This window comes from Pelophylax lessonae (assembly GCF_965119305.1).
Source record: "Pelophylax lessonae genome assembly, chromosome: 2".
Taxonomy (NCBI): Eukaryota; Metazoa; Chordata; class Amphibia; order Anura; family Ranidae; genus Pelophylax; species Pelophylax lessonae.
In genome coordinates, this window is record NC_138769.1 from 597,524,038 (window position 1) to 597,540,996 (window position 16,959).

The 16,959-nt window shown below is 46.7% G+C and overlaps 1 protein-coding gene across 1 annotated transcript in view; it reads right to left on the minus strand.

Annotated features, from left to right (window-relative positions):
* Nucleotides 1-10,788: 10,788 nt before the first annotated feature.
* Nucleotides 10,789-16,959, minus strand: part of COPZ1 (COPI coat complex subunit zeta 1) — a 41,108-nt gene continuing 34,937 nt past the window's right edge. Inside the window, exon 9 of the mRNA XM_082244936.1 lies at nt 10,789-11,226. Within this exon, the coding sequence (XP_082101062.1) occupies nt 11,179-11,226 (48 nt within the window). The 3' untranslated portion in view covers nt 10,789-11,178. The remainder of the gene's footprint in view (nt 11,227-16,959) is intronic.

Sequence of the window (16,959 nt, forward strand, 5' to 3'; positions counted from 1 at the left end):
ATTGGCAGGTCTGCCACTGACGCCCTGTGCTTTTCACAGATGAGAGCAGGTTCACCCTGAGCACATGTAACAGACGTGAAGAGGTCTGGAGATGCCATGGAGAATATTATGCTGCGTGTAACATCATTTAGTAGGACCTGTTTGGTGGTAGGTCAGTGATGATCTGGGGAAGCATATCCATGGAGGGATGCACAGACCTCAACAGGCTAGACAATGGCACCCAGACAGCCATTAGGAATCAGGATGAAATCCTTGGACCCATTGCCAACTCTACACTGGTGCAGTGGGTCCTGGGTTCCTACTGGTGTACGACAGTTCCCAAACTCATGTGGCAAGAGTATGCAGTCAGTTCCTGGAGAAAGGAGGAATTTATACCACTGAATGGCCCCCACGCTCGCCTGACCTAAATCCAATAGAACACCTCTGGGACTTTATGTTTCGGTCCATCCGAAGCTGCCAGGGTGCACCTCAATCTGTTTAGGAGCTCAGTGATGGCCTAGTCCAGATCTGGGATAAAATATCCCAGAACACCATCCATCGTCTCATTAGGAGCATGCCCCGATGTTGTCAGGCACACATACAAGCACATGGGGGCCATACAAATTACTGAGCACCATTTTGAGTTGCTGCAAAGAAATTTCAGCAAAATAGACTAGCCTGCTGTACCATTTTTTCACTTTGATTTTTTGGAGTGTCTGAGTTCAGCCTTCTGTAGGTTGATAACTTTAATTTCCATCAAACAAAGTGGCATTATTTTATTCCTAACACATTACCAAGTCCATATCAGTATCGAGATCCAGCATGATATTTTTCCACATTGAGATCTGATGTGTTTTCAAAGTGTTCCTTTAATTTCTTTGAGCAGTGTACAAAGAAACTGATTAAAATCTTTTTTGATATAACATGAAATGAACATGGATAGATGGTGGGATGAGTTTATCCATATATTAAAACATTTTCATGAAATACATTTATATGGTTATGTGGTGCTCACTTTCTATATAAAGCATATTGGGTTATACCATATATATTGAACCTGTGATCCATACGGTAGCTACCTTCTTCAGGAACAAGTCTTGAAGTCAGGAAAAAAAAAAAAGGTGAATAATTTCTCTGTGTATTAAAGATTTTCATAGAATAGCTAACTGGTTGATGCAGAATGAGGACCATTAGTGTTTTTCACTGCAACATTTCTGATAAAACTGCCAGGAGGGGACTGTCCCTTCAAGGTCACTACATGATTATTATACTTGTTACTGCCTTGTTATCTCTCCTTTTCCTCATTGCTGCAGACTCTATAGTTTCTATATAAATGAAAGACAGATGTGAGTTAAGCAAAAAACCAAGGAGTAGATGAACCTTCACAAGTTCCAAGCAGTTGGAATGCAGCACAGTGTAAGCTGGTACTCTGCTATACAGCTTTCATGTAGACATTAAAATGTCAGAATCAGAACGTATTTCTTCTTTGAAGTTTGTATTCGATACACCTTCTTACTGTATGGATGCAATTCTCTCCTACACATTCTCAAGCTTAGTTCCAGGAAAGATCTCACACTGGTCTGCAAGGTGTTCCATTACTGGTTCAGGGATGGAAGCACACAGTCAATGTGCAATCTGTATAAAGCTAAGCTCCAAGCGAACAGCTAAATATACAGCTGAAATAAATTAATATAATTGGTTTTACCTGTCAACCTTGTGATCCTGGCCCCCCTGGCAGATAGCACAGCCAGGATAATGACCTCATTTCTCCACTGCAGCTAGGCAAAACAGCTTGGTCTACAGGTAAATAAAGACCATGTAGAATTCATCACTTTGCTTTTTCTTATCTCAGAAAATTCCAGGTTGACACTGTTGTACAATGCAGTAAAGTAGTTAAAGATTACATATTTAATCATTCTTGTATCCAATATTTCGTATGCAAATAAGCCTCTTTATGGCATGATAAACTGCATCAAGATCTTGCATGTAATTTAGACTTTTGCATGTTGTAAAACACCTGGTTGATCCTACTTGTTCCTGTGTTCCCCTCTGTAAACTGACCATGCCAATCATGGCTGCCTATCCATGATAAGCGTGTTCAGTTTTACACATCCTGCTCTCTCTGCCTCTGTATTTCCAACTTTCCCCCTACTGCCCTGCCATTTCCATGGTCTGTGTAAAGCTGCCTGGCAATGAATATTCCCCTGCAGCTGTTCCTCCCCTCTTCTTTTTTTTTTTTTTTAACATGTGGCTGGGGCAGCCAATCTGCACACAAGGTCTCAAAGTGTAAAGATTCCCTGCCCACTGGAGCCCCCTCTGCTCGGGAAAGATAGAAAAAGAAAACTAGAAAAGCTGTGTTTAAATGGGTATTTAGCATTGAAATAATGATAAAAATGCCGGTGCCATTACTTTTGCTCTAAAAGAGAAAGTATAATGGCAGTTTAAAGCTGAGACTTTACAACTACTTCAATCTAACATACATGGCAGGCAAGGGTTTTAAAGCCTAATTGAACCTTTGGGCAGGGCTGTCTTTAATATTGATTGGACCCTGGGCAAACATTTTCTTGGGCCCCCAAGACATGTCATGCTTCACAGACGGCCCATCAAACTTGCCCATTGAAGTCACAGTCGCCCCAGCCCCAAGCCAAATTCAGTATTCAGTTTTTCTGAATGCTTACAAACTGCAGAAGAAACTGCAGCACATGTGAAAGAGGCCCTTGTAGTGTACTTTATACCACGAAGGGCGTGACCTGACTCAAATACTCCAATCATTTTGCGGACATACTGAACAGTATAGCTTGTTTTGAGACTGCATCCCAGTGATAGTCAACTGCAGTGGCGGCTGGTGCTCAAAATTTTTGGGGGGCGCAAAAAGAAAAATGTAATAGGTATTGCTTTGCGTCAAAAAACGCAGTAAAAAATTGCGTGACTTTGAAGTCATGGTACAGGCATGGCACAGGTGATGGTATAGGCATGGCAGAGGTGATGGTATAGGCATGGCACAGATATGGTATAGGCATGTCACAGGTCATGGTACAGGAGATGGTATATGCCCCCTTTCAATGCAGTGACCAGCGTACATGCCCCCTTTCAATTCAGAGACCAGTGTACATGCCCCCTTCAATGCAGAGTTCAGCGTGCGTGCCCCCTTCAATGCAATGAACATTGTGCTGTGCCCCCTTCAATGCAATGAACACTGTGCTATGCCCCCTTCAATGCAATGAACACTGTGCTGTGCCCCCTTCAATGCAATGAACACTGTGTTGTGCCCCCACAATGCAGAGTTCAGCGTGCATGCCCCCTTCAATGCAACTGTGCTGTGCCCCCTTCAATGCAATGAACAATGTGCTGTGCCCCCTTCAATGCAATAAACACTGTGCTGTTCCCCCTTCAATGCAATAAACACTGTTCTGTGCCCCCTTCAATGCAATGAACACTGTGCTATGCCCCCTTCAATGCAATGAACACTGTGCTGTGCCCCAACAATGCAGAGTTCAGCGTGCATGCCCCCTTCACTGCAATAAACACTGTGCTGTGCCCCCTTCAATGCAATGAACACTGTGCTGTGCCCCCACAATGCAATGAACACTGTGCTGTGCCCCCTTCAATGCAATAAACACTGTGCTGTGCCCCCTTCAATGCAATAAACACTGTGCTGTGCCCCCTTCAATGCAATAAACACTGTGCCCCCTTCAATGCAATGAACTCTGTACTGTGCCCCAACAATGCAGAGTTCAGCGTGCATGCCCCCTTCAATGCAACTGTGCTGTGCCCCCTTCAATGCAATGAACACTGTGCTGTGCCCCCACAATGCAGAGTTCAGCGTGCATGCCCCCTTCAATGCAATAAACACTGTGCAGAGTTCAGCGTGCGTGCCCCCTTCAATGCAACTGTTCCGTGCCCCCATCAATGCAGAGTTCAGCGTGCGAGCCCCTTTCAATGCAGAGCGCCACAGCATTGTCCCCAATCACTGCAGAGCGCCACAGCATTGTCCCCAATCACTGCAGAGCGCCACAGCATTGTACCCCAATGATTGCAGAGCGCCACAGCATTGTCCCCCAATGATTGCAGAGCGCCACAGCATTGTACCCCAATGATTGCAGAGCGCCACAGCATTGTCCCCCAATGATTGCAGAGCGCCACAGCATTGTCCCCAATGATTGCAGAGCGCCACAGCATTGTCCCCCAATGATTGCAGAGCGCCACAGCATTGTCCCCCAATGATTGCAGAGCGCCACAGCTTTGTCCCCCAATTATTGCAGAGTGCCAGCATTGTCCCCCAATGATTGCAGAGCGCCAGCTTTATCCCCCAATTATTGCAGAGTGCCAGCATTGTCCCCCAATCGATGCAGAGTGCCAGCATGCCTGCTCCGTTCAAACTTACCTGGCGGCGGCGCGGCTCAGCTTCTTCCTCCTCTTCTGCGGCGGGTCCTCCTCCCTCGTCTCGGCGGCGGGAACCGGCGGGCAGCCTCTCCTTTTCTCTGAGCGGCGGTGACGGTGAGTGACTGACGCACGCACCGGCACCGCCCCCATTGCGACGTCAGCGATATCCTGGATGATGATTGGTCCAGGCTGTAGACTGGACCAATCACAGCCAGGATATCAGAAAGTGGGGGTGTCCAACCGCAAAGACTTGCGCCCAGGATACCCCCCTACCCCCCAGAAGGCAGCCAATCGGCGCCTCTTCTGGGACGTAACCCCACCCCCCCCTAGCCACCAGTTCCTTGGGTTCAGGCCGGCGAACCCAATTTTTTTTTTTATACAACTTTATTTGTTCGTTTTTTTTTTCGTTTTTTTTAGGGGTAGGGGGGCGGCGCCCTGGCGCCCCCTATGCACGGGCCGCCACTGGTCAACTGATGAGCTTTTGGAGGTCTTAACTGCAGCCCTGACACACCAAAGGGTTGTGCATATTATTTAGTGCTAGACATACTACAGGAGACAATCAGAGACTGCGGATGCACTATAGAAGACAATCAGAGACTGCAGATGTACTATAGGAGACAGAGACTGCTGAGGTACTATAGGAGACAGAGACTGTGGATGTACTATAGGAGACAATCAGATTGTGGATGTACTATAGGAGACAATCAGAGACGGCGGATGTACTATAGGAGACAATCAGAGACTGTGGATGTACTATAGGAGACAGAGACTACGGATGTACTATAGAAGACAATCAGAGACTACTGAGGTACTATAGGAGACAGAGACTGCTGAGGTGCTATAGGAGACAGAGACTGCTGAGGTACTATAGGAGACAGAGACTGCTGAGGTACTATAGGAGACAGAGACTGCTGAGGTACTATAGGAGACAGAGACTGCTCAGGTACTATAGGAGACAATTGTATGTCATCAATCTGATCCCCATAAGGTAAATCTGTCCCTTTAGCATTGCACAGCTTGTATAAAAGCATAGACAGACAAACATGCTTCAGCTACTTATAAGCTGCTAAACAAAGCACAAGGAAAAGTCCCCACTCCCACCTGTTGCATTCCAGCTCCACTCAGGTTGCCCCTTCTAATAAGTCATATGTGGCGGGCAGGGGAAGGGGGGCGGGAGACAGTAAAGTGCCGAATGCTGAATAGCTGAAAGGGGCGGAGTCAGTTCCCATCATAAGGCTCAGTATGTCAGGCAGGAGGAGGACAGAGCAGTGTAAGCAAAACAAAGCCAAGTTACCGTAGGCTTCACCAAGCAGGCTCACTGTTCTAACAGCATGTCAAACAGCAAATTCCCCGCTCTAAACCCCCAGGGCGCTGCACACTGATAATGCTCCTACCGCTGATCATGCCAACAAGCCGCTGCCTAACTGGGTATGCTAATTGCTCTCCTTGCATAGAGCACCATATTGCTTTCCGCCCTGTCAACTTTTCAGCCACCTCCTGTTCAGCTGGGCACTGTGTACAGCGCTAGATATGTGCCGCTGAGCTTCCCGTTGTCATTTCAGTCTCCCTCCACACACACCGCCAGCAGCTGCTTAGGGCCCCATGACAATTACTGGGCCCTGGGCAGTTGCCCTATTTGCCCTGTGTTAAAGATGGCTCTGCCTTCAGGTTAAAATCAGCTAAATGCATTTGGGTGCATGAAAACAAAAGGGGTACCGTCTTACAGTTTTCTTTAGAAAGAACCCAAATCTCCCTGCAAAGGTCCAACTCCCGCCATGTTGAGTCAGACCTACAGCTCTGCAATCAGCATAATTTCATGCTCCTCACCAATTGAAGAGCTCACCACTTTCTTAAACGAAATCTCTCTAAAACCAAGCTTGTAATGGTCACCCACTGCGGTGCCCTCCTCCATGACCTTTTGTTCCACTTGCCCCACCCTATTAGATTGTAAGCTCTTATGAGCAGAGCCCTCTTAACCCTCTTGCATTTTGTATTGTATTGTAACTGTATTGTCTTACTTTGTATATTGTAAAGCAATGCGTATACTGTTGAAACTATATATAACCTGTATAATAAATAATAGGGCCGAAACAACTAATTGATTAATCAACAACTAATCGATTATGAAAATAGTTGTCAACTATTTTCATAATCAATTAGTCTGTCAGCCGATTAGTTGGCCTTCATACAGCATGCATATTTGTTTAGTGCCTGAGAACAACAAATTGGCCAAAAAAAAAAAAAAAGCATAAAACAATGCACAACGTAAAATCGCATGCGCAAAATGCACAGCAAAAAGCACTGCAGAAACGGATGAAAAGCAAACTGCATAGGTGTGAACCGAGCCTAATGCTGGTCATACACGTATCAATTTTTGGACAAGAACAATGAGATTTTTGACTTTCCGATGTGCATTGACGGAGACATCTCGTGATCTTCTTAACCACTGCCCCTACAGGAGTTGGACATTAGGCAGAAAAAAAGTATGGCTATGCCTATGAGCAGTCCCTGGGGGTATACTACCTCTCTCTGCTATAGGTACTCAGTTTTGTTACAAGCAGTGTCACGAATTTTGTCGGCCAACAACAGCCGACTGCAGAAGTGATGCCATGTGATGGCTAACTTTCCGTGTGTTTTTTTCTTCTCTGAGCATACCCAGTCTTGCTCATCTGCTGTTAGTCGGTCGAATTCTGTACTGACTGGCGAACAATCGGCCGTTCTGGTGACGGCCAACAAAAATTTTATAGCCTGCACACCCGATTCTGTTCGGCCGAAAAGTCGCAGTCGGTTGTCGGAAGCATCATATTAACAAGCCGACAATCGGCCGATCGTTCGGCGGCCGAATATTTACGGCCGACAATCGCTACGTGTGTACGGGCCTTAACACCACACGATGTATGTCTTCCATGTACGGTGATAGATTTTTCTAGAAGTAGATTTCTTAGCTCTAAAGCAGGATAGAAGAAGATTGGCCCTTGGGACAGTAGATCCTCCCTGAGAAGAAGCTTCCAAGGAACGTTGTCGACCAGCCATACCAGATTGGCGCACAAAGCCCGGTGAGGCCAGTCCGGGGCCACTAAGATGACCGGAATCCCTTCTGCCTCGATCCTGCGTAGAAGTCTTGGCAGAAGCTTGAGAGGAGGGAAGGTGTAAATCAGACAATATTGACCCCACAATGATTTGACAGTAGCCAATCATTGTGCACCTGCTGTCCCAGGTGGTGAGGACCTCCATGCTGCTGTCTGAGGTGGTGAGACCTGCCATGTTGTCCTGTGGCCTTCTCTGGCAGCCAGGGAGAGGAAGGGAAACTGTAAGGAGTGCACCAATCGCAGGATAGGAAGCGCCTGAGGCTACAATATACAATTAAACAGAATTCAGGAAAATGTCACATTGAACGCGGCTTTGTAATTGTGGGACTTCCCCCGGATTTCACAGCCGCATTTCACTCCAACTTCCAGACAGGAAAGGAAAATGACGGACATTGCAGCTTGTGAGCAGATTCAATAGAGTGCTGAGTTCGGGGAAAGTCCATTTGAGAGTGGTATTGACTACAGGCGATTTTAACAGAGAAATCTGGTAAGAGTATAACCTTGGGGTGTGTGCACGCGGTGAGGTGGAGGTACACTTTAGCAGTTGTGCTTTACATTGGATCTGCTGTTCCTTTTCCACGACCCCTTATGGAGCCTTGTTGGTGATGGACTTACCCACATTGGACTTTGACACTCTAATTTGATATACATTTAATTTATTCATTGATGCACCTTAAGAGCTATATGAGTGTAGCTATATGTTTTATTTATAGCGCTGCTTGTGTTTATTGACTTGTTGATACGCACCTCCTTTATGTGTCTATAGTAATATGTATAAATTGGTGCGCTGCTATGGTTGGCTGATGGTAAAGGAGCCAAAAATGATGAAAAGGTAAATAATCCAGATGGCTAGAATTGCTGCTATCACCACTAGGCTAAACCTCAAACCTAAATGAATAGGTAAATAAATGTGATGAAGGTGGTGCCCTATACTAAATCTAGTGGAGGATAAATTGGAGGGTGGGAGCGGTATGTGAACAAAAAAAAAAAAAAATCTTTTAGAAAGTAAAACAAAACTAAAAAAATGGTGTGATTAAAGTAATAAAAGCATGAACATCATAAATAACACAACATATACACTCTCCATAAATGGGCTGTGATACATGTGATCTGTATAAATCAAAATATAGTTTGAGGAAAAAAAAAACAGTCAGTGAATAGCTTGTGACATATAGGAGTCGAGTGACGTCAGCCTAGCTTGCTGCATCGCGACCCATGCTGGGCGGCTGTAAAACTGCTAATTGTTCAGTGAAGCACAGGATTTTATATATACATCCTTGTATACTTCTACCGAAATGTGAGTGTTCCTACTTAGCTTTTACTCTAATAAATGGTTTTAAACGTATTATACTATGAGATCGTTTTTGTCTACCTATATCCTATCAAGGAACACCCCCTAATTTAATGAAAGACGGACCCCAGGGAAAACTCCTAAAGCGGCCTGCCTTCCTACCCAGCAATTTTATTTTGAAGTGGCGGTTCTCCTGTAAGGATTGAGAGAGGGAATTTGGGGAGAATCCAGGACATCTCTCTCCCCCCTCATGTAGATTACACTTTGCACATTATTAATGTGCTACAGGTGAGCGCACGTTGCACTCACAGGTGAATATACAATGGAGGTGTTCTTTTTTTAGCACACTGCAGCACAGAAGAACCGTTAATGGATCACTAAATGTCACAAGCTATTAACAGACTTTTTTTTCCCCTCAAACTATACTGATTTATACGGATCACTTGTATCAGCCCATTTATGGAGAGTGTATATGTTGTGTGTGTCTATAGACTTTAAACCAAATATTGAAAAACACAAGAAAAAGAAAAAAGAAGAAGAAAGAAGAACTCGATTCAACTCCCCTCACAATCTTAATCTGGCATTTCCACGATTCATGTTGAACAAGTGCAGAGCCGTTCTGTCAAAAAAAAAAGTTTGCGGGCAAAAGTTATGTCATTGGTTCTTTTAGGAGATCAAAGGGATGAACTTCGGTCTGCAAATGAGGGCAGTTTAACCAGTTAAAGACTAAGCCTCTTTCTGATACTTGTTGCTTACAAGTTAAAAATCTGTATTTTTTGCTAGAAAATTACTTAGAATCCCCAAACATTTGTATATTATATATATATATATAATATATATATATATATATATATATATATATATATATATTTTTTTTTTTTTGGCAAAGCCCCTAAAGAATAAAACACTATATACGCAGAGGTCTTTCAAAAGCTATTTTTTGGGGAACAAATCTACTTTAATGAATTAAAAAAAGAACTAAACTGTAAAGTTAGACCAATTTTTTTGTGTATTGTGAAAGATGATGTTACGCAGAGAATCGTGAGAGAATTTTGATGTTTATTCCAAGTTAAAAAATTGCGATTCTCATTTTATCCAGAATCATGCAGCTCTAGTCTAAGGCATTTCTACTTAGGACTGAGATGCAGAAAACACTAAAGATCTGTATATAAAGTAGAGGACTGATTTATTGACATGTGAACAAAACTTGGGCCTGATTTACAGTAGTGGGAACTGTTTTTTTTTTTTACAACTTGACCGCATTTTACGTTTTAGTAACTCAGGTCCTGTGTGTTCAATTTTGGATTACAAATTAAATGTAGAACTGGTCTTAAAGTGTGATAACTTGCTGTCAACATCAAAATGAGCAATGGAATCAAAACAAAATATTCATATTTGCATGTCATTTATTATTCATTATAAAGGTCTCAAATTTGTACAGCACTTGGATAGCAATAGAAGACTACAGCCTCAATACAAAGCAGCTGCTTCTGGACAATAGTATAAGGATTCATGATCCTACTAACAAACAAATACAGAAGCAAGTTTTAGTAATGAAGTTGTGCCTTCAAGGTGAAGTACATAGCACAAGTATACATGGCATACTCTACATTGGTCCTCAAAAATTTATAATACACATTTTCAGTTTGTTAAAAAAACAAAAAAAAAAAAACAAATGCCTCCCGTTGATCCATGCATCAGTCTTAAGCTGGCCACACACACTACAATACTATTGTACAGTCTTTATGTTAACCAAGAACTATGTAGTCTAACCAGATTGTAATGTGTGTGGCCATTTTTAACCTGTGTGCTGTGGATATAAAAATATTAAAATCCCTAGATGAGTAAATCGATTGCAAACTGTTCAGATGGGTAAGGCAGTATGTGCATAATCTCCCATGAAGCTGAGAGGGATTAATAGTGTGAACTATTTTCTGTCCATTATATAAATTTACAATGCCGTTTCCAATAGTAATCACATCTATAACCAATTGCGGCCCTCAGTTTTCTGAGTAGTCCAAGTCATTTACTGAGACACAGCAAGAATGTAAAGCATGAATTTGTTTGTAATCTCTAAAATAAAAACTGCAATGTGACACAATGACTGATCATTTTTAAACTTTAGGGCTATCATATGTACTTTTATCTAGGCTCTCACCATCAGCAGGAAAGGAAACCAATTACACACTGTTCCCACATACTAAGCCAGTAGCCAAATGTAAAGTTGGATATATAAAATAAAGATTTTAACAAGAAGGCAATCATTAGTAATGCACTTCAATGCCATGAGTTATTTATTGCCTCTTGTTGCTGTGGTAGACATCAGTGCCACTGCTCTAAACCATAGGGATATAAACAGGCAAAGTGTAGGAACTGGGAACTAGACAGGAGGCCCCAATAAGATGGAATGAACATGTCCTGGAACAGATCAACTTGCTATCGGAGGAGTGACCACTTGATTTGCTCTTTTGCAGACTGCAGCACCTAAAATAAAAAGGAACAGACAATATTAATACACAAAGACAACATAGACAATACATCCAGATAGTCATAAACTGACTTTTTTTTCCTTCAATTTGCACATATTCTGCAATTCTCCAAAAAAGTAGGCCAAAAAATTTACACAAAAGTTAAAGTGTTACTAAACCCGCATCATAAAAACGGTCAATAAATGCTGCATTACATACTGTTTATACTCACTCATTCACTATGAGATTAGTTTTCTGTATTCTGCACAAAAAAACTGAATTTTTGTAAAATCTTACCTGTAAAATTCCTTTCTCTGAGTCCTCCGACAGTCGCCGCCTCTTCATATTCGTCACTAATGGGGTTATTGACCTTTGCTCCGTAGGAGTAGCTAGGCAACAGAATATATTAATATCAAAGCTTTTAGCATATCCCACCCCCAGGGGGTGGTCCCCTCAGTCAATACCTCCCTGCATACCAACTCAGTTTCAGTAGAATAGCAGTAGAGTATATAAACAAACCCCAAAAGAGGGGCGGGGGCGGCGACTGTCGGAGGACTCAGAGAAAGGAATTTTACAGGTAAGATTTTACAAAAATTCAGTTTTCTCTTACGTCCTCCGACAGTCGCCGCCTCTTCATATTCGTCACTAATGGGGACGTCCCAAAGCAGTGTAGACATGAGGGGTGGGAAAAAAGCAGCCGCGCCTAAAGCAACGCAATACCCACATCAGAGAAAGGAACCTTACCAAAGTAAGAGAGCCAACTGGGCAACAGGAAAAAACGTGCTCAACAGGAGCAACAACCCAGGAAAAAACAAGTAACCCAGGGGTAAAAACACCCCAACAGCCAAGGGCCCAAATAAGGGACCCTAAGGCACCGCCGCACTAAGGACTTTACGGCCAAAAGAAGCATCTGCCGATGCCTGAACATCCACTTTGTAAAATTTGGAGAAGGTGTGAACGGACGACCAAGTCGCCGCCTCACACACCTGGGCCACAGAAGCCTGATGACGATAGGCCCAAGACGTACTCAAGAGACCTGGTAGAGTGCGCCTTCACAGGAAAAGGAGGAACCTTCCCCTTCAAAGCATAGGCTTGCACAATCGTCTGTCTGATCCATTTGGCGATGGTCGCAGCCGACGCCGCCATGCCCTTCCGAGGTCCCTCAGGAAGGACAGAGAGAGAATCCGACTTGCGAAAGGATTTAGTCGATGACAGGTAAACCCTGATCGCCCTAACAACATCCAAGGAATGCAACGCCACCTCCTTTGGATGCTTAGGCTTCGCGCAAAGCGAAGGCAGAACAATATCCTCATTGAGGTGAAATTCCGAGATCCTCTTTGGAAGAAAAGACAGGTTAGGTCGCAAGACCACCTTATCCAAGTGAATCACCAAATACGGAGACTTGCAGGACAAGGCCGCCAGCTCCGACACCCTGCGAGCCAAAGTAATCGCTACTAAGAAGGCAACCTTCTTGGACAACAAAGACAACGAGATCTCCCTGATATTTTCAAAAGGAGCATGTTGCAACACGGACAGAACAAGGTTCAAATCCCATGGAGGCAAAGGCTCCCTCCTAGGAGGGACCAAATGTCGCACCCCTGAACAAAGGTGCTAACCAAAGAGTTAGACGCCACAGGACGTTGAAAAAGAACGGCCAGCACAGAAATCTGACCCTTAATCGTGGCCAACGCCAAACGCTGGTCCACGCCCGTTTGAAGGAAAGCCAACACTCTCGATACCGAGTATGAGCGAGGGGAATACCCCCTGGACTCACACCAGGCAAAATACGCCTTCCAAGTACGGTAGTAAATCTTCCCCGAAGAGGCCTTCCTGGCCTTGATCAAAGTGGGAATGACCTCAGGGGAGAGACCCCTATCCTTCAGGACCTGGCTTTCAATAGCCAGTCCGTTAAAGCCAGCGACTGTAAAGCAGGATGGAATATTGGTCCTTGAGACAGAAGGTCTGCTCGAAGAGGCAGACGCCACGGAGCGTCGACCGCCAGATTCACAAGGTCTGCGTACCAAGATCGGCGAGGCCAATCCGGTGCCACCAGAATCACCGTTTTCGGTTCCAAGCCAACCTGCGAAGGAACCTGGACAGCAGCTGAATCGGTGGAAAGGCATACATCAGGTGATACTGATGCCAGGGCGTCACTAACGCGTCCGAGGCGTCTGCCCGAGGATCGGGCGTCCTTGTCACGAACCTTTCCACCTTGTGATTTAGACGAGACGCGAACAGGTCCACATCTGGGGACCCCCACTTCGCGCACAACATCTGAAAGACATCCGGGTGAAGGGACCATTCCCCCTGGTCCAGGGTCTGGCGGCTCAGATAATCCGCCTGCCAGTTTTCCACCCCCGGAATGTGAACTGCAGAGATCGCCGGGACGTGCGTCTCGGCCCAAGACAGAATGTCGGCTACTTCCCGAGCCGCCCGGGCACTCCTGGTGCACCCTTGGTGGTTGATGTAGGCCATCGCTGTGGCACTGTCCGTCTGCACCCGAACTGGACGGCCCTGAAGCCTGTCCGTCCAACGCAGAAGACAGAAATTCATCGCTCGCAATTCCAGAATGTTGATCGGAAGGGAGGATTCCTCCTCCGACCAAGTTCCCTGGGCAGACCGAACACCCAGAACACCACCCCAGCCCGACAGGCTGGCATCCGTGGTGATCACCGTCCACGACAAAGGACTTGCCCCCCGACACCACCGGGGACTGGAGCAACCACAAAAGACCCTTTCGGGTGAGATGGCTTAACGACAGCCGCAGATCCAGAGATTGCGGACGCCCGTCCCACTTGGCCAGGACCTCCGCCTGAAGCTCCCGCGTGTGAAACTGGGCGAAGGGGATCGACTCGAAGGCCGAAACCATCAACCCCAGACACCTCATACACGTCCGGAGGGACGAGCACTGATTGTCCCTGAGGGACCTGACTTCGCACTGAAGCGTCCGAAGCTTGTCTTCCGGCAGGAAGACCTTCGTCTGAACAGAGTCCAGAATCATCCCCAGGTAGGGAAGACGAACCGACGGACACAACGTCGATTTTGGAAAATTTATCGTCCAACCGAATTCCTGCAGAGTCTGCATCGTGATGGACAGGTCGTTCACCAGGCCCTGACTGGTCGCGGACCGAATCAGGATATCGTCCAGATACCCCAGGACAGAAATGCCCTGGGCCCTCAATAAGGCCAGAACCGGCGCAAGCACCTTGGTGAAAACCCGCGGAGCCGAAGCGAGACCGAAGGGTAACGCCACGAATTGATAATGATCCTCCGCAATGGCAAATCGAAGGTACCTCTGGTGACCCTCGAAAATGGGAATGTGAAGATACGCATCCTTCAAGTCGATGGAGGCCATGAATTCCCCCGGAACCAGGGCAGCCACCACCGAGCGCAGGGATTCCATGCGAAACTTGCGAACCCGCACAAAGCAGTTCAGAGCTTTCAAGTCCAGAATCGGACGTACTTTGCCCTTCTTTCTGGGCACAGTGAACAGATTGGAATAGAACCCCCGAAATCTGTCCCGATGAGGCACCGGAACCACCACTCCCTGGGCCCGCAGGTCCCGCACCGCCAGGTGCAGATCCTGCAAGCGCTCCGGAGGCAGTTGAAGGTTTGAGGGGAAAAATCTGCCCGCCGGCCGAGAGAGAAACTCGATCTTGTATCCAGATCGAACGATTTCCTGAACCCACCTGTCCCGAATGCGGTCCAGCCAGGGTTGAAGAAAACCGAGCAAACGTCCCCCCACCCCAGAAATGGATGAGGGCGCCCCTTCAGGCCGCATTGTTATGGGCAGCGGATCCGGACTGGCCGGACTTCTGCTTACCCGCCCACGGCTTCTTCTGGGAGCCTTGGCCTTTGAAGGGCTTGCCCTTATAGTGCGACCGAAAGGCCCGAAAGGACCCCTGAGAGGGCCGAAACGAAGCATTCTTCTTACCACGAACAAACTCATTCTTGTGAGATTGGGGCAAGAGAGTGCTCTTACCCCCAGAAATACCCTTTACCAGAGTATCCAAAGATTTGCCAAAAAGGCGAGATCCCGCGTAGGGCAAATTTGCCAGAGTCTTGCGAGAAGATTGGTCAACCGACATACATTTCAACCATATCAGGCGACGGTTCAAGACCGCCACACTAGAAAGGCGCGCTGCCAAAGGGACTAAATCCAAGTCCGCATCACACAAATACATGACACCCTGATGAATCTGATCCACCATAGCCAAAGTTGTCGGCGGGGCAGAGTCAGCCACCAGAGTGCGCTTGAGCACCTGCGTCCAATCCGCAATAGCCTGGGCTGCCATAATGGAAGCAAAAATAGACTTCAGCATAGAGCCAGCAACCGTATAGGCATGACGGGCCAGAGATTCCAATCTCCTGTCCGTGGGGTCCCGGAACACCGGGGTATCCTCAGCAGGGATCACAGTTGATTTATTCAAAATCGCCACCGCGTGATCCACCTGAAGCGGTACACACCAACGCTCATCAGTAGCCGGTGTAAAGGGATAACGCAGCTTGAACCTACTCGGCACAGCAAAAGGCTTTTTTAAATTGCGCCATTGCTCATCAACCGCACGCTGAAATTCCGTAGAGCAAGGAAAAACCTGCGATGTTTTGCATTTCCTTTGCGTCCCATAAGAGGACATCAAAGCAGGAGGACATGGTTCATCCTGCAAATGCAGCGTTTGCTTGATAGAAGCAACCAACTCATCCATGAGTGCAAGCTCTTCAGACGAGCCAGGGGGAGAATTATCAACCCCTTCCACCTCAGCCTCCCCGTCAGACCCCACAAGGTCCAGGGATGAGTGAGACCCTGAGAAGGGCACTCCAGCCATAGCAGCCCCATCGCCCTCTGAATCAGAGGAAATAGACACCCTGGGCCGTTTAGTGGATCGATCAGCCACCAGCATCTGCACCTGAGCAGCTAAGTTTGCCACAATAGTGGCCAGATCAGCCCCCTCGGGGGAAGCAGCAGCCCCTTGGCCCCCCACCAGGGTAGGAGGAAACTTGCAATCCTGAGAATCCATGCCCCAGCAAAATAATTAATAAAGGGTACTGCCCCTTTAAGATCGCGGCGAGCGCTGCCCACCGCACCCACTGAACACACTGACCCCCACAGGGATAAGAAACTGGGCAAGGAATACAGGAAAAAAGGAGATATAAAACCTGGAGAGCTCACACAGGCTGCTGCACCGATCGCTGTCCCAGAGGAAAAGGAAGTGATGCAAGACTGACCGCCCCTATGAAGCCTCTGCAAGGCTACACAAACATGGCCGCTCGGCTGAGGACAAAACCCTGGGCAAATAGAACATGGCGCTGACATGTGGGATCGATCACCGCTCAAAATGGCGGCGTTTGGCGCCAAAAAATGCTGTGCAGTACCTCACAGGACCTGCCACCATAATTTTGCCCCAGAAAAATGGCGGATCGCCGCAGCGATAGCCGCACAACATGTCTAAAATCTTACTGCTTCATATGACACCCAGCAGAGCGGGAGAGCCCCCCCCCCCTCACAGCCCACACACAGGCAGCAAGTGCACACAGGAGCTGACAGGGAGCACAGCAGCCACACAGACATGCAGGGTCACACAGTCCCAGACTGACACCCAAAAAAGACAGGTCCCCACATAGAGATACACTTACCAGTCCGGATGGCGTGGGGAGCCTGCTCCAGCGACCAAACCGCAGTACTGAGGACAGGGAGTGTCGCAAGCATGACGCAGTGGAGTTGCGGTGCGAAACCGCAATGGCGTCCAGT